This window comes from Brugia malayi (genome assembly GCF_000002995.4).
Source record: "Brugia malayi strain FR3 genome assembly, contig: Bm_v4_ChrX_scaffold_001, whole genome shotgun sequence".
NCBI classification, from domain to species: Eukaryota; Metazoa; Nematoda; class Chromadorea; order Rhabditida; family Onchocercidae; genus Brugia; species Brugia malayi.
In genome coordinates, this window is record NW_025062479.1 from 12,554,330 (window position 1) to 12,578,615 (window position 24,286).

General features: G+C 33.4%; 4 protein-coding genes across 5 annotated transcripts; 2 read left to right on the forward strand and 2 right to left on the reverse strand.

The window, feature by feature from the left end:
- Positions 1 to 448: 448 nt before the first annotated feature.
- Positions 449 to 3,900, forward strand: Bma-dxbp-1 (Uncharacterized protein; the record flags this gene model as incomplete). 2 transcript variants are annotated; one of them, XM_001897565.2, is made up of 9 exons in its annotated part: positions 449 to 525; positions 625 to 781; positions 1,157 to 1,328; positions 1,673 to 1,796; positions 1,970 to 2,090; positions 2,279 to 2,465; positions 2,712 to 2,860; positions 3,153 to 3,246; positions 3,683 to 3,900. In XM_001897565.2, the coding sequence occupies 9 exons, from the start codon at positions 449 to 451 to the stop codon at positions 3,898 to 3,900; spliced, it is 1,299 nt and encodes a 432-aa protein (XP_001897600.1). The 2 variants fall into 2 exon arrangements, with proteins under 2 accessions (XP_001897600.1, XP_042930563.1); XM_043074629.1 differs by lacking the exon at positions 449 to 525 and having other exon boundaries at positions 635 to 781.
- Positions 3,901 to 4,755: 855 nt separating this feature from the next.
- Bma-pinn-4 (Uncharacterized protein) lies at positions 4,756 to 5,508 on the forward strand (the record flags this gene model as incomplete). Its single annotated transcript, XM_001897563.2, has 3 exons — positions 4,756 to 4,884; positions 5,008 to 5,100; positions 5,350 to 5,508. The coding sequence occupies 3 exons, from the start codon at positions 4,756 to 4,758 to the stop codon at positions 5,506 to 5,508; spliced, it is 381 nt and encodes a 126-aa protein (XP_001897598.1).
- A 4,521-nt stretch (positions 5,509 to 10,029) lies between these two features.
- On the reverse strand, positions 10,030 to 15,121 carry Bm2225 (Uncharacterized protein; the record flags this gene model as incomplete). The annotated part of the gene is made up of 14 exons (XM_043074630.1): positions 10,030 to 10,213; positions 10,445 to 10,593; positions 10,975 to 11,116; positions 11,497 to 11,627; positions 12,101 to 12,218; positions 12,392 to 12,544; positions 12,629 to 12,762; positions 12,961 to 13,071; positions 13,200 to 13,325; positions 13,445 to 13,514; positions 13,797 to 13,899; positions 14,021 to 14,114; positions 14,335 to 14,478; positions 15,038 to 15,121. 14 exons carry the CDS (start codon positions 15,119 to 15,121, stop codon positions 10,030 to 10,032), a joined length of 1,743 nt encoding a protein of 580 aa, XP_042930564.1.
- A 1,710-nt stretch (positions 15,122 to 16,831) lies between these two features.
- Positions 16,832 to 19,977, reverse strand: Bma-unc-97 (Uncharacterized protein; the record flags this gene model as incomplete). Its single annotated transcript, XM_001897561.1, has 8 exons — positions 16,832 to 17,021; positions 17,362 to 17,486; positions 17,882 to 17,974; positions 18,091 to 18,241; positions 18,427 to 18,579; positions 18,752 to 18,872; positions 19,137 to 19,249; positions 19,829 to 19,977. The coding sequence occupies 8 exons, from the start codon at positions 19,975 to 19,977 to the stop codon at positions 16,832 to 16,834; spliced, it is 1,095 nt and encodes a 364-aa protein (XP_001897596.1).
- Between the last annotated feature and the right edge of the window lie 4,309 nt (positions 19,978 to 24,286).

Consider the following 24,286-nt stretch of genomic DNA (forward strand, 5'->3'; position numbering starts at 1 on the left):
GATGTGCAGTAGTGGAAAACTTTGTTCTATGTGCAAGAAATTCAGAAAAGAGTATATTTTAGTCTGGTACCATTTTTTTCGATGAAAACGGTAATCGTAATAGGCTAATCGCAAATTTGATAATCCACTTTTGGTCACTTTTTACTTTCCCCAGCAACAATCTTTAAGATTAGATGGATTTTAAACGGTGCTGGTCGTGTTCCGGCGGCAACACTAACGTCAGCTGTACAACATGTGACACTCACCTGAACAAAATTCCACGCAACACGTCAATACTCCTCATATTGTTGCCCGAATGGTTGCGGGATTGGAAGTTTTCATACGAGACAGAGCTGCGGTAAGTTAAATTCAAGCACATTGTGGGGAAATGGTGAGGCTGTTTTCTATGTTATATTTTTGTTTCAGATTTAATGGGATTCACATCAATGTGATTGTGTTTGCATAAATAATGGGCAAATACGAGAAAGGAACACCGAAAGAAATTGCCAATCGATGTAAATCAAAGGGCTTGCAAAAACTGAGATGGTACAAGAATTCGTATTATTATATTGAATTTCTTGTACCAGCTAAAACGAATAGATCTTGCATTGCCTTAATTCATTAGTCCGCTTTGTAATATTTCAGGTTTTGCCAGATGTGCAAAAAGCAGTGTCGCGACCAGAACGGCTTCAAATGTCATTTAACGAGTGAAACTCATCAGCGACAGTTATTACTGTTTGCCGAAAACCCAAATACTTATCTGAAAGAATACAGCGAAGAGTTTGAAAATAACTTTTTGAAGGTAGCGCTTTACTGATTCTGTGCAGACTTTTATGCAATTTTTGAGTTATTGGAAAATTTTGAGACTTATCCGTTTATTTCTTTCTTTTTTCTTGCTCTTTTCATTGGTATAATCATAGTTGCACACGGTATATATGATTCTGGGATATTGGAGCTTTAGATTAACCAGCCTATGTCTTCGTTTAAGTTTGCTGTGCTTGACATAGCTTAGCAATTATTGTAATCGTCAAATATTTCTGTTCTTTTTTCATCAGTGTTGTAATGATGAATTAGTTTAGTTTGTTGAAGTTGTTTTCTGGAAAGTTACGGAACAGAAGATGAGAAAGAGTGTAATAGGAAGGAAAAATGTTATTAAACGTTGATATATCTATTCCAGGTATTACGAAGCACTTTTGGTACGAAACGCGTTCGTGCCAATGAAGTTTATCAAGAATACATTCGTGATAAAATGCATACGCATATGAATTCAACAAAGTGGCATACTTTAACTAATTTTGTTATTTATCTTGGGAAATCTGGCAAATGTCACGTCGATCAGACAGAAAAAGGTTAATGCTTCATTTTTATGTATCTTTGATTCTTTTGTGCATTTGGTACTGATTATGTACTCAATGTTTGCAGTATGTTGCAAATTAGTTCTAAAATGTCGCTTTGCTAGAGTTTCTCAATCCTTATTTCACTTGTTTTATATTGTTGCTTTTCTCAACAAGAAGTATGTTTTGTTGAACAATTCTTTTAACCTTTTCAGTGAAAAAAACAAAAAAGAAATTATATTAATAGTCGTGCAGATGAATTTGAGATGATATTTCACAGCCTTCCTATAGTTGTTTGAATAATTGCTTTCCCGTAAATATCATCTGGGATCTCAAAAGTGGGCAGGATGATCCTTTAGGTTGGTTTATTGCATGGATTGATCAACAAGAAGAGCTGAGAAAGCAGGAAGCATTGCATAAGGTCAAAGCAATACATGATGATGAAGAACGATTACAACAGTTATTGGAAGAGCAAGCAGAAAGGTATCTATCTATTACTAGGTAGCACTTGCAGAAATCTTGGAGAAGATTTGGAACTCTTGTTTTTTCTCAGTGAAGTTATATTCTCTATAATAAATCTAAATTTAAAAATTATGAAGTGGAAGAGCATGCCTTCAACTCTTAATTTTACTGATAGAATGTATCAGTTTTTAAAGAGCTCGTGAAAAACGACAGCAATCATCAGATATGAGCAAGAACCATCCCACAGAGTTACGTCGTGCTGGTGATGACTCGAAAGTCACTTTTTCTTTGACGACAAAGAAGCTAACTGATGAGGTGAGAGTTATTAAATTTCTGCTTTCATCTGGAAGATTGACTTTTTTCTTTTAATATAGTTTTTTTCGGCTTTGGTGACGTGACTTTTAAGTTTTTATATTTTTTGAAGTGCACAGCCAGTCAAGTATGTAATGGCTCCGGGTGCCTGCTAACAGGTAGTTACTTAATATTTTAATATAAGTTTATAGGAACTGACTAGACCATGTACGTCGGTTTTTGCGACGTCTTATTCTATATTTCACACCAAAATCAAAAGAGAAACAAAGCTTGAACTAGAATTTCTGGATAAATCTAAAAAGCATCAACAATGGGATAACTTGTTCAGCGCAGCAACCTTGAAGAGAGAAATAAAGAGTTATTGTCGGAAAGAGCATGGTAATTAAATTAATTCAGTATTGTAATTAAAATTAAATATTAAATTTTCTTGCAACAGCTGCACGTACTTCTTGTTTCTTTTTTGTAAATTATAGTTGTAATATACTCGATCTATTATGTGGAGACGTTTCGGTGATACTGATCGATGTAAGTATTTGTTTCCTAAAAGTAATATTTAATAATTGGAGTCTGTTTTTAATAGATAGTTTCATGTTTCTGTTATATTTTATTGTCTGCATTCTCTAGATGATTCGACTGTTGGGTCAAATAAAAGTCGGAGAGAAGATCTGAAGTCAAAAAGAAATGTCTTGGATGAAATTATGGAAATGGAAGAGCGTCGTAAGGAAAAACGGAATAGACGAGACAATTGGCTTCATGAAGGGATTGTTGTAAAAGTGAGTTTTTTTCTACTTTATCTGAACAAATGGCATATCGTGAGGTTTGTATGAAGTCCTACTTCAGTACATCATGAATTGGTGGTAGAATAATGGTAATGGAAGTCTAATAGTACTCATCAATATAGCATAAACAGTGATTGGTATGATATTGGTTATACGATGAACTTTTCCTCAAGACATTTTCGTATGAGTGTGATATATTTAAGCCATGGCTGTGGGATTAATGTTGTTGGAAATCTGGTTAATATTTTTCTTATACTTTTTTTTTTTCTTGCTTTTGGAATTCTAGATTATTACGAAGAAATTTGGCAATGATTTTTACAAAGCGAAAGGTGTGGTAAAACAATTAGTGGACGATTTCACCGCCATTCTGGATGTGAACGGTAGGCCTGTTTCTTCCGTCATGAATTTACAGCTTTCCGTTTTGCGAAATCCACGGTGAAAGATTTTTTTAATCGAGAACTTTAGAATGTATGCTATTTAATATATAACAGTTCTCAAATTTTCATTGAGAATTCTCAATATTACAAGCGAAAGTTTGTACTGGCACATGCATTTCTACTGAAACTGAAGATGACATGCCTGAAGTTTTCATCCTTCATGAATCACTAGTTTACTGTGACTTAATCAGTTTACTTTTTAATTTTAGTTTCAAGTTTTAATTAGATTAGTAGTACTTTAATTATTTCATATTTAATTATTAATATTTCGAAGATTTTTTGCACAGGGAGGTGATTTCTTGTGTTGTAAATAAACATCAGCAGCGCATATGTTCATTTCCCTAACAGCTTAACGAGTTGACTTATCAGACTGATTTAGATTGTTCACTGAAGGTGAGCCAGGAAAATGTAGAGACAGTGATACCGGCAGTGGGACGTGAGATGTTGATTGTTAACGGAGCGTATCGTGGAACGAAAGCTGTGTTGCAAGCGATTGAAGAAAAGAAGTTCGCCGTGGTCTTACGCCTTGATGAAAGCCTCGCTAAAGGAAGAATTTTACGTTTACCATATGAGGATGCTTGTAAGATCAAACAGTGAAATACTTTGCTACTTTTATTACTACTCGAAAATATCTGTTATCTCACTCGAGATTTTAACAGGATTTCTGTTGCATATATGCGGTATGTATGAGTGCTAGTAGTTTGTCGTGGCCGAATTTGCAGCGCCATGAAAGTTAGGAACGTTGAGTTTTTTGTGATAAACTAATAACTCCCTTCATCTTTCCTTTTTTCATGAGATGATGATACTTCATTGCACAATGTTTTGCTTTGGATCCTTTCAGATTTCTTGATTTGTGTGAAATTCTCAATAGCTTTCTAAAACCGTTTTGAGTATTGGGTGAATTGTATATTTCATTTTTCTCTGACATTTGTAGTCGGTGTAAAGATAATTATGAATTTTAAAGGCTTCCTGCACCTTTTCTTTAATTTCCTTTTAATCTACAAATGTTAATAATTTGTTCTTGATGCTTGTTATGCATTAAAATTGTTGTTAGAAAAACAATTCCATCAGATTTATCTGATTTTCTGAAGTAGTACAGAACTGGACTTTCAGTAGGAATGTTATTATTCCAATCTTTAAAGCATGTTTATAAACATATTTTGAAATTACCTTGGAATATTTGTCGAATTAACAAGTGAGTTCTATAGAACCGGACCCAAATCTTTCTTCATTATGGCCATTTTTGGATGACTATAACATATGATGTCTTTTTCGAAAGCAGTTTTAAGCTTGAGAGAAAATTGATCATTTGTTGGCATAAAAAAGATCAGCATGATTCAAATTACAGTCATTTGGTTTATCCGATGCTTTGTGAAGCATTGTTGCATTAAGAGAATGAAGTGCTCCTTATGTATTTGTATGATTCCTTAAGAACTTGAGTCCATCTTAGAAATGCCGTCGAAAAAGGGTGGTGGCAAGGGAGCTGCTGGAAATGGCACTTCGGAAGGAGGTGGTTTGGTAAAGAAGGAATCCAAAGGTGGTACCGCCGTCAAAGTCAGACATATTTTATGCGAAAAACAGGTGGGTTTTTTTCTCCTTGATAATCTCTGGTTTTGCTGTCTTTTCAAAAAACAGTTGCATCACTGTCTCTCCATGGATGTGTTGTGGTACTTTTTTGGTGGATATATGAAAACCTTACTGCAGGGAAAAGCAATGGAAGCCATCGAGAAATTGAAATCTGGTTCAAAATTCAATGAAGTAGCTGCAAATTACAGTGAAGATAAGGCTAAGTTGGGGGTAATGCGTCTACCGTTTTTATATTAGTTTCCGGGTTTGGAAATGCGGATACACACTAGTTTCTTTTTCCATCATTTCGACCGTACTTGATTGGTATTGGTGGTGACAATGACAGGAGTTATTGTTCCAACTCATACCTGCATTCTCTGTTCTCTGATAAGCAGTTATCAGTAGACACACGATCAGAACACTTGCAATGCTTACAATTGCTTTTAATCTTTTTCATGTCAATGGTCCGTACTAATTCAGGGTGATCTCGGTTGGATGACTCGTGGATCAATGGTGGGTACATTCCAGGATGCAGCATTTGCTCTTCCGAACAGTACTGTCGATAGGCCTGTATATACTGACCCACCAGTGAGAACACAGTTCGGTTATCACATCATCATGGTTGAAGCTAAAAAGTGATTACACTTTTTTGTTTTGCTTTGTCTGCTTCTGTGTTTTTGTGCTTTTTATTAGAAGTACAAAATTTCTCAGTACAGTCATTCACATGCTGTAACTATAAGGAAGAGATGACCAATATTTAGTTTTCTAGTATTTCACTTTGAAGACAGATGGAATCTTATCATTCACCGATCACTATTCAAGTTTTCATAAACACACATTTGAATGTTTGCGGAATCACCGTATAACTTTAGTATTTATGTATACGATTGTAGTTGACATATTAAAGATTTTTACAGTCCTATGTTTATCGAATATTTGGAAGTACTTAGCTATAAAAAAGGAAAACACTGAGGAAGAAATTTAAAGTATCGAAGGATGCGGACTACTGCAGCAAATAGATTTTATTATAAAAAGACACGGCATGTAACTTGTAATCTATCTTTAGTTGATGCAAATCAACCGCTATACTGGTATATGTTGTCAACATTAAACTAAAGGCTTAGATGTTGGTAAACTGATTCATTCTTGTTGGTAAAGCTATCGACCTTCCAACTTAAAAATGGCTTCCCTTCTCTCATTCGCTTTTCATTTTTTACTCTGCTTCCATTCCCATTTCCACAACAATTTTTTTTTTTAAAGTACCTGTGGGTTTAGAATGATAGGTAAATCGAATATGATATCGTTATTATTGAACCAACACCGCTGCTATCCTATTATGATAAGCTTTAGCTTACGACTTATAGATTTGAAAGATTGTTTCATTTGGTCAATCAAACATTTAGTGACGAAATATGTTCCAAATGTAATTGGGAAATCATAACCGCTACTTGAATGATTTGGAAAATGGTTCTGGTGGTTGCACAATAGACGATGACCCGGAAGTTGCGTAATATGTCCTCTCCAGCTACTTCACAGTTACCGCTGCAACTCATTGGGATGATCACGAGGAAATTGGTGACTTCGTGGCACCTCTCTCGAAATAACTGCTTTTGTTCCAGAGCTCTTCTTACGTCCTTTATTTACTAAATGAACAAGCAGATATAACTGTTTACCAAACTGATGAACTGGGAATAAATCCAAGAAGAAAAATACCCTTGACCACCTCATTTTCCTCTTCTTACTCTTCTCGCATTCGTATTTATTTCAAAAATAAATGAGATCTGTTCTAGTAAACAACAAACATTCTTTTTAATCCTTAAACCACAGATTTGGTCGCCATATCATCCGTGAGTTAAGTGGAGCATTCCTGGATACATTTATTCATTGTGGGCAGATATGAAACAATTTCAACCAATCACTGTAAGTCTGTAATTTATTGCACTAAATCACAATTTTGTAGTTTAAAATAATTTTCAAATACTGATTTCAATTTGAGTGTTACGTAGAGTTCCTTGTAAACTATCCTCACTTCCGTCCTATTCCTACCCATATACACACGCTTGCATCATCAATTGCTGCTATACACTGACATTCTGTTGTTTACACGTGCAGTTGGATAATTCGGGTAAAAAGCCTACTTCATTGCGCGATCATTTGATAACCACTAAACGACAAAGGAATCGATCGATCGCCTGTTTGGTCTTCCCGATCCTCCAGACTGCTTCAGTTAGGAAAGAAAGAGATAATTATATTAACAAGCATCGAATTTATCTGTTTGTTTACGGTGTGAGTGAAATAAAATGATATAGCTGCTACTGCTTATTCCACGTCTCCATTAGCATTTAATTGGTTGTGCAGGCGAGATGAGATGTCGTGGAGAAGTGAACCAGATGCTGCTAGCCTTCTTTTTGTATTTCTATCTATATTAGTGCTAATCTAATAAAGTTCAGAAATCAGTTATTTGCTATCAAATCTTGCTTAATGATCAGTCACTGTCTCTAATTTCAATTCAACGAATCTTGAACTTAAAAGAATAAACATACATTTATTTTGTATTTGAATAAAACTCCTTCATCTCTGCTTATTTAGCAGAGATGAAGGAGTTTTACCCATAGATAATGATAGAACTTGGCAAAGTATCTTATGAAGGGTTGTTGGGAAAGTTCTATTCTAATCAAATTCGCTTCAGTTTAAAGGAATCGACCATGTGATACATTCACTCATCCCTTGTTGTCACTTGCCATTCGTCTATTTTATCGCAGTAAGAATATCAACAATTTTTATTCAAAGCAACTCCGATTTAATTATCAACATCGTTCTCCTGCAATGTTACTAACACGTAAATGACGTGAAACTTCCTGTCTCCTGATTTAATTTCAGCACATTTACAATAATCATGCATTCCCATGAGCAGCTTTTATAGTTACTCATCGTATTTAAAGCATTCAGGCATTTAGAAGTTAATTAACTTGCAAATTGATTGAATTTTTCATCAGTTTTTGTAAGCTATAGAATTTTTTTTAAATCGTAGGATGGGATTTCACTTTAAATTTAAGCTGAACTCATTGCTATTCTAGACTTCGCCATCGAATTGTCGAATCTTTGGAAACTGTATGGAAATGGATATAATTGTTAGGCAGCGCCAAGCAGCTTCTACTATACAGGTTTGTCATCATTGGTTGTATATTGTGAGCTTTGTTTAATTCAGTTTTCTTGAATTCAGTTTTTCACTATTTCAATTCAAATTAAGACGAACGCTTAGAAGAGAATAAGAAAATGAAGACAGCTTGCATGATACAGGTAACATAGCATTATTCCAGAACTGAAGTACTGCGGCGCTGATATTTCTCATTTCCTTAGAAATTTCCCGCTTTTAAAGGCTTAATGCACAATCAAGAGACTAAAGTTCTTTTTCAAAATAATTTATTAACTAAAAATATATTTTACGTCTGGAGAAATTTTAAAGATACTGTTAGTCTGTTCATATCCTGAACTTTAGTGTCGTTAATTAGTTACAAGCTTTCGTAAAGTTAGCTATTCCCACTCCATCTGCAAGACACTTCCACAGTTATAATGGAGTAGGTAAAGCCTTTTCAGAGATATTACCGTGGTTATATTAGCCGTAAGAGTGATAGAAATATCAATGAGCAACAATCGTCGTACAGGTGAGAAAGTAACAGAGGAGAGAAATCCTAACAAATCTTTGCGAATTTGACCAGTGTATGTGAAACGAAATTCATTCTAAAATTATGAACCTAAATGACACTGAGTAAATAATGATTAATATATCAATCTCAAATTTAGTTCCACATCCATTCGCATATCAGTACATGACCTGAACTTTATGTAAATTAGTGCTACATGCATATAAATCAAAACCTTTTCCTATATCTAAAGGAAGAATATTCGCCTTCTCTCTTTTGATCCAAGTCTAACAAAATGCTTCCATTGGATTGTATAAATAAAAAATGAAACAAAAACATTTCCAAAAAGGGAAAAGTGGTATCTTACAAAACGCTCATTTAATTCGCAATATCTAATAAAAACTGGTGTACCCATGCCGCTACACCATCACTTTCATCAGTTGTTGACTCCGTTATCTTTAATCATTTCATTTCGATACCCGAATGTCTAGCATTTGTTCGTTCGCAGGTTTTCCGACACTTAAAGATGACTATTTTATCGCGATTAAAAAAAAAAAAAAAATGAAGAGGAAAGAAATCTAATATTGTACCAAGCTTTAACTGCAATCATAGCAATCGAATTACGCAAGAAAAAATAAATGCAAAAAAAAAAAAGAAAAAAGTGCAGTATATTACAACTGGTGACAAGTGTAGGAAAACAGCATTATCAACTTGATCTTATCTTCATCTTTAACAAATTTCTTAGTATTAGAACAAATTATGTAATAAAATACATGATTTAAAACTTTCTATGTATTTATTTAATTTCGTGTACCTCATCGAAATGATGATTTACGTAAACAAAGATAAATTTGCATTAATTTTTAGAATATGGAAAGGATGAAGCATTAGCTAGGAAATATGAATAAGTATTTGTCAGTATTTACATATGCTTAGCATATACATTCAGATGTTTCTAATTCTCAGTTCCCCTTAAGTTCCGAAGACCTTGCTGAAATGAGTATTGGAGGTTTATTGCATGATGATATGCAATATATGCGCGCATCATTTTATGAAATTTTGTTGAGACCAAAATTAATAAAAATGTCATAATTTTGAACTGAAATGGTTATCTAAGCAAAAATCATAATTTTTAGGGAGTGACTGAAATTGAAGAGTTTGGATCTATATTTTAATATTTCAACTGCACAGTTTTTATTCACACAAAATAACACAATAATTTGAGGAACTTAGGATTTCATTCCAATTCGTAAATGCAAGTCAATTAAATAATAATGCTAATGATTTAAGAAATGAAACGAGTGGAAGAAAGAGAAAAAGGTAAACAAGATTAAATAAACCTATTGCAATGGTTGCTAGTGCATATGCAACTAGAACTTCAATAATAAAACATATATATTACTTACTAAACTGTATTGCAGCATAGCAACGTTCTTCAAATATTAAACATAATTTTAAATAATTTGTTGATAAATCTTAATGAACATTACTTTTTACCCAAGAAGTTCACCAAAGTTTAAAGCATTGATGACTTTGCGGTTGATTTCGTCCCTCGTTCCTGGAATATATCTTCTGGAGCACTATCTTCCGAATCCGCATCATTCACATCCACTGTAACCGGTATATCACCTAGAGTTCCATCATGTACAGAGACTCGTTTCAGACGTGAAATGTTTTCGAAAATACCATTTTTTGTTAACCTGAAATTGAATGACAACACTTAAAACTATTAATACATATTCATTACTGAAAAATGATACAAAGTTGTTTGACAAGCAAACATTTTGCTGAATAAGTAGTTTTGGGGGAGGAATATGAAGCTGATAATATTTCATTAAAAAAATATGCAACAACATAGTTTTAAAGAAAGTTGGAGATGTATAAGTGAAACTGAAATTTCCAAAAAAAAAAAAAACACGTAAGTAACAAACGCTTCGTCATCATCATCATCTTGAGCCAATTTTAGATACGGATTCTTTTCTTGTGGCCTAAACTGATAGCCAGCAGTTAAGAAAAATACGAGCGTTGAGAATTCAACCACACAATCAGTTACCCAATCATAATTAAACGGTACTACAGCCTGAAAAATTTTTTTTTGCTCTATTATAATGGTTTCACGAAGTACGAACAACCAAAGTTCGGGTTTCGTTCTGCACCCCAGAACAAAATACATCTCTCACAATAATTCAAGGTGGAATTAACTTTCACTTTTAAATGAGTACAGAAATGTGATACTTAAAAAACAAGCCAAGTGACAATTATGTTATAATATCCGATAATATATAATATATGACTACGCTATAAGTTTTCAAAATCTTTAGTCACTCTGACCTTATGTGAAGCAAGAAAGAATTTCCATAGTTACGAAAACTTCAGGAAAAGTACAGATGCAAAAGTATGTTAAAATCTAAAAAGTAAGAAATATTAGTTTCAATGAAGAAATAGGTAGGAAAATGCTAACCTCAATGACGAACCTAATAACACGAGTCAAGTATATATAACCAATAATAACCAAATAGAAATGTCGGAATAATTTTAATTTCTCTAAATTAAAAGCTGCCTTTCCATCGCTTCGAGCACCTTCCTGCAAATGACGCATCGACCTGAAGAACACAGAACATATTAAAGCAAAAACTTTGCAAACACTGATGTACTTGTATCATGAATTTCAAATTCATTTTAATCCAATTTCGTCTAGCTATTCTTAGAGCCAATCCTTTAATTTGTGAGCACGATTTGGCACGAAATTCAAATAGCCACTCTCGGATTTTCACTCTCATTGCATTTAGTAATATCAATTCTTGTCAACTAACTTAAATCGACACTGCTCTATTCATTTTAGTTCGTTCACTACAGCTCATCTTAATTCTTCGCGATTGTGTTTGATCATTATGCATGATAATAAATAATTCCTAATACCCGTAATTCCCTCTTTAAGTGTAAACTCATACAAAAACAAAAAGTAACAACAGATGATTCATACCATACGACTGGAAAAATTATTGCCAAACAACAGACAATATCGAAAAATATAAATACTTGTAACCAGAACTGATAACTCTGCTCTCCGAATTCACTTTCTTCAATGATAATCATTGCAATATTGTCGATCACCTACAACCTTGAGAATAATCTCAACAATATTTGAATATAATCCCAAAAAAAGTATATAAAGAGATCAAACTTTCGTATTCAATTCATCCACAAATCACTTATGCGGCATATTTTGATCCATGCATGCAGCAGCACCTCCATCTTTCGCATAATCTCTTAGAAACATACTTCGCTAAGTTTCGAATTCGAAATGGAATTCCAAATGATCTAATTCAAGCACACCAATCATCGCAATTTCATTAGTCCAAATTATTAAAGATAATAAATACAATCAAAATGTATTTATTGCCTAGCTTTGTTATTTTGTACTTCATGATGACTGTTACGCTCCGATCTTATATTAAAACGTTAACTGCATGATGTAATAAAACCACAACTGTTATTTGGAATTCTTACCAACTCTGACAGTCTTATTCACAAAACAAATTTAACAATCTATAAACCAGCAAAACACCATGCCCGAACAAACTAACCTGAAGTGGTAAAACAATTATAAACAATTTTCTATCACGATCGGTCAAAAATTTCTTGAAAAATGTATAACCTGTACCAATCAGAATTATTGTTCCAAATAAAATACCACCTTTTAATCTGTAAAAAAAAAAATAAATGAAATCAGTAAAAAAATGAAAGTTGCTCCTATCAATTTGGAAATGTTCACAACTCTATCTTCCGCTAACATAACTAATAATTAATTAAACAAAATTCCAACCGTACTGTAAAACTTCCAAGTAAGTTAAATTAAGATGTAAATAAAAAGATACAGATGTGTGATATAATAAATGACAGCCCAAATTTCGCGTTGATGTCCATATACTGAGACGAAATAGTAGTTGATACCATGGAAAAATAAAGACAACGATTTTAGGATAACCAATGCTGTCATTAAATGATGCACTTTGTAAATCGTACCCGAACTAAAATGAAGGAAACAATTAGAACGTACTGCTCTATATCAATATTCAGATCAATTTGTAATCGAAGTAACGAACATGCATTACCTTGAATGACAGATATTACGTATCCATACGCATGCAGCAACTGCAAATATTGTTGCCATATATAAGTACAACTTTGGCTTTGCTACATCACCAGCAGGAAGATATGATCCTGGATTACGTTCGACTATGTCAACCTTCAATTTTTCAATTTTTTAGATGCATCACACTCTAAGTTCAGGAAGGAGTAGAGAGTTAAGAGAACATGTTGGAAAGGTAAGTGAAAGAGAAGTATGCTTCGCTACTGAGTGAAGAGTGGTAGTGATTGATCAAATATCGTTTTATATTATCAGTGGATTTAATGATGAAACAATAAAGAGAAAAAAATAACAAACGGTAAAATGCACAGCAACTTGGTTACTGTAACCATGCGCTCGGTAATTGAAACAGTTGTGGTAAATGAAACTATAACGGCCTTGTTGCCCTTCCTCGAATTTTAGTGCAACCTTAAATTCTCATCTTTCAAACCTCAAAACAGACAAATTTAATACATTTCCGTATTTATTTTCCAAATCAGCCAGCATTATAAACTTATTCATTGAAAATTTTCAATCACTCACTGAACAACACTAACCGAAGTAGAATACTGATCTCCAGAAAGGTTTAAAGGAAGATAATCTTTATATGGTATTTTTGTGGCAGTCGTTCGGAATAATATGTCGTGTAATTTGTCGAAAAAACCAGATGTATGTGGCGAGCCCTGCAACAATTACTTCTAGTAAATGACAATGAAAACAAGTTCTCAACTGTTTTAATTAAAGTAAATGCGTTTTTTGTTTTTAGAATTCTTGGAAATCTAAGATGGAGGCAGAAACGAACTTTGACAGATGGCTTATCGACATCCCTGGGTGATGCCTCTAATGATGTTCGTTCTACTTTATCTGGACAACTGCAATGAAATCATTTAAATTTCAACCAACCAAACGACATTTTAAAACTAATTTAATTGGTGGGAACACAAGGCCTTAACTATTATTCCCTTTTTCAGCACTTGTGCCAATACCTAAGAGATTATTTCTTTTGAAAAGTGTGCTAAATGCTATGGTTAAAACAATGCAATAACGAAATGAGAAATTTTAGTAATCCATTCACTCAAAAAAAAAAAAAAAATATAATAATAATGATAAGTGAAAAATTCCCAAAAATAATGATAAGTGAAAAATTCAGTAACCTTTCTAAATTTTTACACAGTTGCAAATCGTAGGCTGAACCTGTACGTATAACTTTCAGACTGTTCTCGGTAAAGTTGAAGACAAAGAAAAGTGCATCAAAATCTACAATGATTTGTCAGTAACTGTTCATATTGTGTTTAAACTTTTTAAAGAAAAAGTTTGCAGTCTATAGTGCATAAAAATTAGGAAAAAATGAGTCTTAAAATCTTTGGTAAAGTATCACCTTGATCAAATTGTGATAATTGACATACATGTGGTTTCGATCTAACACCATTCAGTATGTCCTTGCCTCGTGACAGTGTAAAACCAATAACACCCTAAAACGAATACAGAGTTCAAAATCATTGCCCTTTAAGTTGTTTAGAAAATGTAAATAAAATTACTGGGTGTAATTACCTACATCTAAAATGTGAAAATCTATTCTATGTCTCCGTCATATATCTTTTTGTCCTTTTTGGCAGTTTCATCATTTTTAAATAAAATCCCTCTATATGCAAATAATGGTTAAAATAGGAGGAGAATAAGGGTAAAACGAACGAATCGATCAGTATTACGCTGTTCACGTGTCACATCAGGTGACACCAATTCTGCTGGAACTGTGAAATTGTACAGTTTTAAGATAAATGTACCACCTTTATTATATCCGAATGTTGTCAGTAAGATATTCCTGCGTGCATCATTCTATAATAAAGTGGAAAATAAACTTTCTTAGTTATACTAAATTTACATTGAAAGAATCTGAAATTCTTGTAAGGAAATGACACAACAGCTATCATTATTGTACTGCTTTCTCTCTGCTTATTTGCCAAATTATTTGTTCGTGTTCTTATCGTTATCAGCGAAAAGCTGATCTCAAATATAAGGAATAACTTCATTCAAAGATGTGTTAATAATGATAATAATGAAAATTTTTTTTGTCCATTATTTCTCTTGCAAAAGACGGAAAAATAAAAAAAATCAAATGAAATGACTGTTTTCTTGAATCGACTTTAGGTAAACAGCGTTTCGCAAATTCCAGATAAAAGTTCAGTGCTAAAAACTTAACTCGTACGGATTCTATCCCTCCTTGTTTGATTAACATTTTTAGAATTCAGGAACTGAATATATGAAATAAAAACTCATCACAGCACTACAGCACAATCTATAGTATATTAACATGTCTTATAAAAATCCACAAATGATGTACGTCAACTCATTTCACGTTTCACTTGTCGTAAAAGTATTGTGAAAGCAAACTTACTCTTAAAGCAAGATGGTGAATTTTAGATCCAACGAAAGTGACCAGTACAATTAATCCAATAAGAACAACTATCAATTTCCTCATGATTATTCACACTCTGAATGATTTACATCAAAAAACTAAGCCAAAAGATATGATAGCCTTCATAAAGTTCTCAGTGACAATTCAAATTGCCACACTTGATTGTTTTACGAGCATACGAGCACCTTTTTCAACCGAGCACACGTCTCTACCTCCTGCTTTTTCAAAGAGCCACACGCTCTCGGACAGTACTTCACACAGGTTAATATGTGGTCCGTCCAGTGTGCTTCAGAACGTTGTTTGTACCAGCTTGTTCCCTTTGCTTTTGCTGCAGACTTATAGTTCCGGAATCGCTCGAGACTGTTCAAATTCTATATCCATGAATTTTAACTTTTCAATATTTTAACCAAACCCACAAGTCCGAGTTTTTGTCAATTATTACACCATAAGACATGTCCCACGCAACAACACTGCTGGAAATGGAGTCAACTGGTTCACCTAATTTCGACTCTCTAATTTCTTTAACTTCTACATTTCCTTCTCAAAAAATTACAAATCCAGAGTTCCTGCACAAAAGATCCACACCAGTTAGGTGCTGTCGGTGAAACGCTTTCGTTAACCTCAACAATGAAACCATCGAATGTTGTTACGTGGATAAAATTCATTAGAACCATCTCAGAGTTTCATCCTTTTCTCGTACATTTATTGCAGTCTGCGTAATTCCATATCCTCTAAGTACGCTTAACAAATGTTATGAACAATTTCAACTCTTAAAATGCCATGAAATTAGACGAACAGTACTGAAATGTATTAAGTAATGAATTTTTCCCCTTTTTCTCATTCGATGCCAGATGTCAAGTACGGAAAATGACCGATCACTAATAACCGATATCGAAGTGGTTATTACCGTAGTTTATGAGGGATTTAGGTTTTTATTTAGCTTTGAATAGGTTTGTAAAAAATACATACACAAATAAAGAAGTAAAAGTTCCTTTCTTTAAAGAAAAACTAAAATGCTCTGGTCGCAAAAATTAAATTTATTGATTTACAGCCATTAATACGTTAGCTTAATAATCGGTGAAGGTTAAACATAAAAAAGTCAATGATGTGAGGAAATGTGAAAAATTGTAATATTATGCCATTTATAGATTTAAATGCAATAGTTTTGTGAAAGAAACATAAGGATAAATACGATAAGCGATGCTAGCTATACAGCAACCTGAAACAAGCATTAGTGGCAGCACTGGTGCATTCAGCAAGACGCATGTCTGCAACTAAAGAAATTTGCTTCTATGCTTTCCAAATTCTAAACAGCAGAAAAAGATTCATTAGCAGATGCGCAAAATTATTACCACTTTTATCTCTTATAACCGGTGACAGTTTTCTGCCATGTGATAAAAAAAAAAAAAGTGTTTAGGCAATCTATTCGACAATGACACCGTGTACTACAAACTGGCAATTTCTCCGAATGATTGGAAAATAAGTCTCGCGAGTCAAAAAGCACATGTCATGCAAGGAAGAGACCAACAAAAAGGAGCGTAGGTATGAAAAGAATTGCGCTGCAAATTTTAACAGCAGAAATCTAATTTTTCTATCATTACATCTTGCACTCTAGAAAACATAACCCATTTACAAATTAATTCACTTTTCTCCGTGCTCCTTTTCTTTTTCTAATCATAAAAGCAGATTCAGTAAGAAGATGACTTCTTACGCTAACATCGCCAAAATAGAAGTTGATGGAAACTGGTGATCAGAAAGTTCCAGCTCTGTAGGTCATCTTCTAGAGGTATTTGTTTGCTGTTGGAATGGACTCGTGGATCGCCTTTGCAACATCATTTTGTTTCTCTCATTTTCTAGATCTCGTTCTTTCAAACTGTCACTGATTCTTTTCTTTAATTCCGTTGGAAAACGATCGTAGCAACGTTTACATGTTGGTTTCATATCAAATTCATAAAATTTTGTCCTGAAATTTCATAAACAGAATTTTAAAACGGAATAAATTGATCACTGGATAAAAAGTCATATCCACTCTACTTTAAACCATTTTTTATAAAAATGAGCGTGAATTAGATCTATTGAAATCTACTAAAGAGTGCGCAGATGAAAACTACCCTTTTATTTCTATCTAAAACACAACAACAATCACAACTGGTCACTTGTCAAAAAACCATAAATCATATTATACAAAAACAAAATGCAAACTAACGCTAAACTAACGTACTTAAGATTTTCTCCGTCTGCATTAAATGTAAATATAGCGCAAGACTTCTTTTTGAAAGTGAAAAAACGAAAAAATTACATACTTATGATCCATTCTTTTGTCGCAAAGACTGCAACCAAAGCAATCAACACACCACGATTTGTTGAGCGCTTGGAATACTTCACCACTGCATATTTTACCACATTTGAAACATACATTACCGTATAGCTAAATTTCGAAATTATTCAAATCGATAGTACGATCTTGAATAATAGCAAATCGTATTTAATAAAATAATAGCAAAACCATTACACATCACAACTACTAGTATTTGATTAATGATTTATTGGGCAGTTTCTTCTCTTTTCACTGATATACTATGGTGGTAGGCATATATTAAAATCTGGGAAATTTTTTTATTGTCATATTCATGAATAGAATATTCAGATGACAATCCAATTTCAAACTTACACCTTTAGGAACAAAAATGGATAAACAACCATAACAAGTATGAGGGGAAAAAGCTGGAAATCAACAATGCTCACCAATGCGTATCTCTTTTCCTTTGCTGTGCAACTATATAAGCCTTCTGACAAACAACTATGAATAATTAAGAAATTAACCTTATGATAATGTTGCTCGCAGTAAGCTAATCCTTTCTTCTCGTAATGACGATGACCAAGAAACGGTTTTTCACAAACAGCACAAACGAAATGCTGCAAATTTTTTGTTTTTTTTCTTACATTTCAAATTGTCATATCCATTTAAACTATGAGAATAGAATAAGAATGTGGGATAATATTATCGTAACAATCCAATGATATGTTCAAACCTCAACATGCCAGTTCTTGCCTAATGCAGTAACTACACGTTCCTCAATCGGTCTGTGGCATGCGCCACAAATCGGAATACCCATCGTATCATGACATCTCAAACAATACAATTCTCCACCGACTTCACGTGAATTTGTTTCTAGTTCCACACTAGAAGATGCAAAACACATACTGACATTTTATTCCTAAGTCTTCATATATTACTTCGATCACTTTGTTATCAACTATATTTCTTCTTCTGATAACATTAGTTCTCACAATCTATCGTTCCTTTTTCTGTTTATTTGAATCCTAATTGAAATTAATTAATTCTGGTTACTCGAGTTAGAAATTACCCGCAACATTTGCATTTAAAATGATATGGATGGAAGCTATCGCCATGATATTTAATATGGCCACCATCTTCAATAATGCCTTTGCATTTATGACATACATAACGACCTCGACCTGCTTCCTTTTCTCGCTCATTACATTCACGACAAAGCGCTCTAAAATAATAGTATTATTCTTTTGGCGATTGTCGTAATACATCTAAAATAGTGTGATGTTTACAAGCATTGCTTCCATAAAATAACTTTAAATTCATCATTTATCCTTTTTCTCTTGTTTTTCTATTATTAACTTCTATTATTTTGATTTTGAAGATGAATTCAAACATACCTCCCACAATTCCTCAAAAATCCGATATCAGCAAGTTCCTTGTTACATAATTCGCATCGGAAACACTGCGGATGCCAATTTGCGTTCATTGCCTTTATTACTCGGCCCACAATAAATTCGTCTGAACATAACAAATGCAATAACAAAAGCTTTCTTAATGTTCAACATAAATATTTTTTACTTGAAATGTTTGTATATGAAACGTTTTAGGATATCGTTTAGATGTTATTTTTGACGGATACCCATATATAAATAATGGGAAGAGGAAAAAACAAGAAAAAAAAATTTAATAGAATAAGAAAAATCTAAGATTTCAAACTCAAATCAATACTCCGCATCAAATAATGCAGCACGAAGTCAAAAAAAGAACAATTAGAAAACATACTACATTTATTGCAGCACGGCGCATACAATACGTGAAAGTCATGCTCACAGTATTTTCGCCCGTCAAATTCGAAATATATGCCATCCGGAAATGGCTCGAAACATTGCGAACAACTGTGATATACCAATTCAGTAAAGCGAAAAGAAAATATGCAGTGAATGGAAGAAATAAGCACAAAAATATAGCAGCAGCTGAACTACTGATACCGCCATTTCTCTTTCTAACACTTACCAGAGTACTGTGAAGCGAAAGAGAGGAGTTCAATACCTATATGCTTCTAAGGGTACTGTACGGCACCTCTTCGAGGCTAAATCTTTTCTAATAATGACTTGAACTATAAAACGCAAAATTTAAGCATATGTGAAGATTTTTTATTCGATTTTTGTACTAGAATTGTGAACGACATTCAGCACAGAAGTTATCAATAAATAATAAAAAAGAAACCGACATAAACACTGATGTCAGTTACCAAGTATCTGAGATTTCTAAAAAGCAACTAACAAAATAAAAGTCCCCATTCGAATACGAACATAGAAGCAACGCAAAACTTCATATGTAATTTTCAATTTCATAAATGTAACTTCTCAAAAATTTACCAAATGTATGCTAAAGAAAAAAAATAATGAAATTATAGTCTATTTTAAAGCCTTGCAAAAGCAAAAACTGATGCGCATAAAATGATCAAAACTTACACGAAACAATCAGAATGCCACACCTGTCCGGAAGAATTTACAATTTGTTCATTCAAATCGAAGCCATCATGACACCGTACACATGTTAAATTCTCGAAACCAGAGCTCAAATCACCATTGATCACACTATCCATTCCACCGCAGACCATTAATGACACTTTTTCTGGATAAGGCTCCTTTCACCGAAAACTCTTCGCTGATTCGTACAAATCACAGTTTTATCTAAATAAGTGTATATGTCTTTAATATACTACAGTGTCTTTAAGAACGGTTCACCGTCTTATTAGATCGAAACGTAAGACAAAAACCCTAGAAGTTGTTTATTCCATCAAGTCATTTGTCTTATTACAACATTAAAACCTAATGTCAGCTTATTAATCTTAAAATGAAAATATAAACAAACAAATCAGAAGTTGAACAGCTGCTAAAAGTTTCATCCCATACTCCAGTACGCTTTATGAGAAGAGATACAACCATGATTACCAACTGCAGTAAATACAGGTTTCTTCACGCGAACGATATTTTGAAAAACAAATTTTCATCTGTTTGCTACTGATTAAACATAAGAATTGTAAAGATGCAAGTAATTTGCTGTCGCCCTCATTCTTTCACAATTTCTGGACTAGTTTCTGGATAAAACCACTGTTAAAAAGTTCCTTCAATGCTTATTTCATGACGAAGTGAAAAAAGGTTCACAGCTCTGTATGGGAACAAATGATGAGTTCAACAGATATATTATACACGCACTACAATAATGGAAGACTGGTTTCCTAAGCCGAAAGACAGAATAAACGGTTGTCAAGCAATTTCAGAAAATGAAAAAAGGAATTCGTAGCGTAAGTAAAAGTGAAGTAATACGTGCAATATGAGGTCAGCAATTTCCAGTGACAAATGTGTTCACAATATCTGCCGTCTGTTCTACAAGAATATTCCATGCAATAAAAGAACTACAAGAGCTTGCTGTCATCTGGAAGAAATTGTTTACATCTGAGTCATTTATCGAACAGAAAGAATTAGATTTAAAAAAATCTAACTTCGGGAAAACAATTTTAATCTCAACAATATGAACAGAACAGATCACAGAGTAACAGCATTGTGTGTGTTTAGAAGAGACTGCCGTGCACCAGTGAAGGAGCTTTCTGCTAAAAAGACGTGCTTTTCTGAAAGAAACAAAACAGGCGAAGAAACCAGAAGTGAACAATGCTTCCTTAGCTCTCGTTCTCCAGGCCGTGCCAACACTCAGCCCAGCTCGACTCGACAGTCAGAATATTAGCTCTAAGTCTGTCAACCATAAATCACTCTCCACGCCCCACCACTCACCTTCTCTTCACAATTTAGCAAAACTTTTTCTCAAGGTAAGGCTATTCGTACATGACCTTAAGATCTCCGTTTCGCTTGGCACTGATCAGAAGCACCGCGATTCGAAACTTACCGACAGACAGTATGACGTACCTCTTTCAGGAAGTGCATGACACGACCAAAACCTCTCTTACGTACGAGCAGACAACGTATAGTTTAAGAAGTCAGAACATGACAAGAATGGAACGGTCTGTTAAATACCCTCAAGTGTACACGCTGCTACTTCATTTCTCACGGCAATAATGTGACTAGTATGTGCGTTTAATAACTTTTTGAGATTATCAGGCCTAAATTGTTAATGCTGGCTTAAAGCTTAACTCACCTCATAATCGCCTGATTAGTGTTAACTTCTTTGACTGAATATAGCTTGGTTATGGATGAATAATTCTTAAGCAAAGCGATATGAGACTGAGGAAAGATTCATTTATTCTTTGTCTCAGTGCAATTCTCCCTCTCCTCAGATATTTTTTGGTGAGTTGTACTTTAGGTGAGTACCTTTCAGCATTTATTTATGAAATATTCTCTAGTTATGAATTTTCCAAAACAGTCTTTGTTGACTGTAAACTTCCTCTTTGTTCTGGTAATCTTATTAAAAGAATAAGTGTCTTTAACATTCGGATAATGTCATTCGACGATATCTACTGATAACAGTGATCTATAACTGCATGAATTAAACATTTCAACATTTCTTATTGAAATCTTCGCAAAATTAATAGTAGCACTAAACAAAGAGCACTAGCATTAAACACTATTGAATTTAATCCCTTCAGTTTGTACGTTCATAAGTGCTTGGCTTCACTCATCCATGTGATTGCTTCTACATTGACGTCGGAGTGCACACCGAATACGTTATTATGTCTCTCCATCTCTCATCTGCGCAGATGTTCGCCATACGATATTCATCGTCAGTAATTATTAGACTGGTTAAGACATCGGATAGCACGGCCTTTCAGAGAATATTAACACTTGCCAAAAAAATTTTCTTCCTTCACGGACGACCAAAGATGAATGAATATCATTGCAGATTTATTTCTCACTACGAAGACAATACCTAACTAGAATTCTGAACAAAACATCTTTTTCTTAAATTAGTAACTGTCATTTTCTTCAGCAGATAAATTTCCTTAAAAGACTGCACATAAAAGAGAAATTGCCCGCCATAAATTGCTATATTACATTTTTTTTTAACAGCAAATTAATTTCTAATGGATAATTGCTGTGAGAATGAGTAAAAGGATTTGAAAGTGATAAGGATCGATTGCAAGCACTGATAAGGATTAGACTTAGGAAAAAAAACATCAAAAAAGTGATAGCCTACTTCCCTCAGTAGTCTGATTTGGAAACAAGGAATTGTTGATGATATCAAGGACATAATGTTCTTCAAGTGATTTTATCAGTTGTTATAAAAGTACAAATGTGTTATCAGTGAATCAATATCTCAAATTATCATGATTTTATTAAACAGTGTATTCAGAATATTTCTTCGGAAGTGTATTCTGTCACCCTACATATTCTGTAGTGTTGTGATGTTGTCGTTGCATTCTGTGTCATCGTTAATGAATCTTCTTTCCCGTTTCCTAAAAATGGAAATAATTGCCACTGGAAAGATAAAATGGTCATCAAGAAGTTGACATGAAGCAATGATCACATTGCATGCTTAGAAATTGGAAACATAAGACGATGTGACAAATGAAATAATTAAATTTAAATCTCTAGTTTCATAAATTTCACTGCTCTCTGAATTTCAGATGAGACAAACAGGAATCATCATCGAATACATCTACAAACATCTATCGCAAAACGAAATAATCCATAATACATGGAAATAATTTTGTATCAAATCCATAAGATAGAAATTTCTAGATCAAAAATTATCTTATTTGAATATTTTCTAGACAAGCATCAAGCTATCGCAATTTCATATCTTAAGTAGAAATCATTTATCATCATTTATTATTTCTTATTGTAACTAAGCTTATATGCATTAACCAATATATTGTCAATTGCTCTAATTCGATTCTTAAAAGATTGTCAATTCTTTACTCAACTAACTTTCCTTGTTATAATCCGTACAATGTTAATTATTATAGTGGTTATTGTAGAGGTGCTGTATATCGAAATATTATAGAGATTGTCCAGTTTAATAGTTACTTTTATTATTGGCGTATAAACCAATTCCCATATCGGAAAAATAGAATTATAATATGTAGAAATTATATTAAATTCATAGAACTAAGGATTGTATTATTTGAATATTCCTTGGACAAATGTTCTAAAAGATCATTTATCTGAAATTCATCTTCCTTGTAGCATTACCAGCTCCGTATTTAGTTGACCCCTTTTATTGTTAACAACTGTAAATTATATTAGAATTTGACAAGGTTAACAGCACTTTGTTTAGCTGACTTCCACTGTGGTATTGAAAATAATGCGTCTTAATGCTTACTGTATAACCTTTACTGAGGTTAGGCTCTCTACTTAGCAAAATGATAACATTCACCGCTCTTCCACTACTTGCTCAAACTTTCTAATACTGTTCAATAACTGCGGTCAACGATAATCTTTATCACAATAAAATAAAGGTTGCTTTCTCTTCACAGCATTAACTATTCAGCTCTACAATCTACTCATCCCTATTTCACAACATCATAAAGAGTAAAGATCATGTGAGAGTGACATCTCATTACTCAGTATAATCATATACTTGCTTTTATCTCAATTTACTTCCAGGAAACGACGTTTAGCAATAGCAGTACCAATGATTTTAGAAGAAATTAGTGGACTGTTGGTCTAATTTAATGTCCACCTTGTCGTTCCTTTCCTATCATTGTTCAAACGCGACATTGTAGGGTATCGTGAAAGAACAGTAAAGCTATGACCGCCGACGTTGTGGAATTATGACAAAATTTTCGTAGTGAAAAACTGGAAAGAAATATTTATTAGTGAAAACCAAAAAAATATCAGACAAAAAAAATAAAAAAATTAAGTGTTTAGAATAATGTTAAAGATTCATTTCTATGAACCAATTCGTTATTCCTTTGTTATTTCTCATTTTTGAAACAGCGAATCCTTTATCTAAACCTCAAATAGTAAATATAC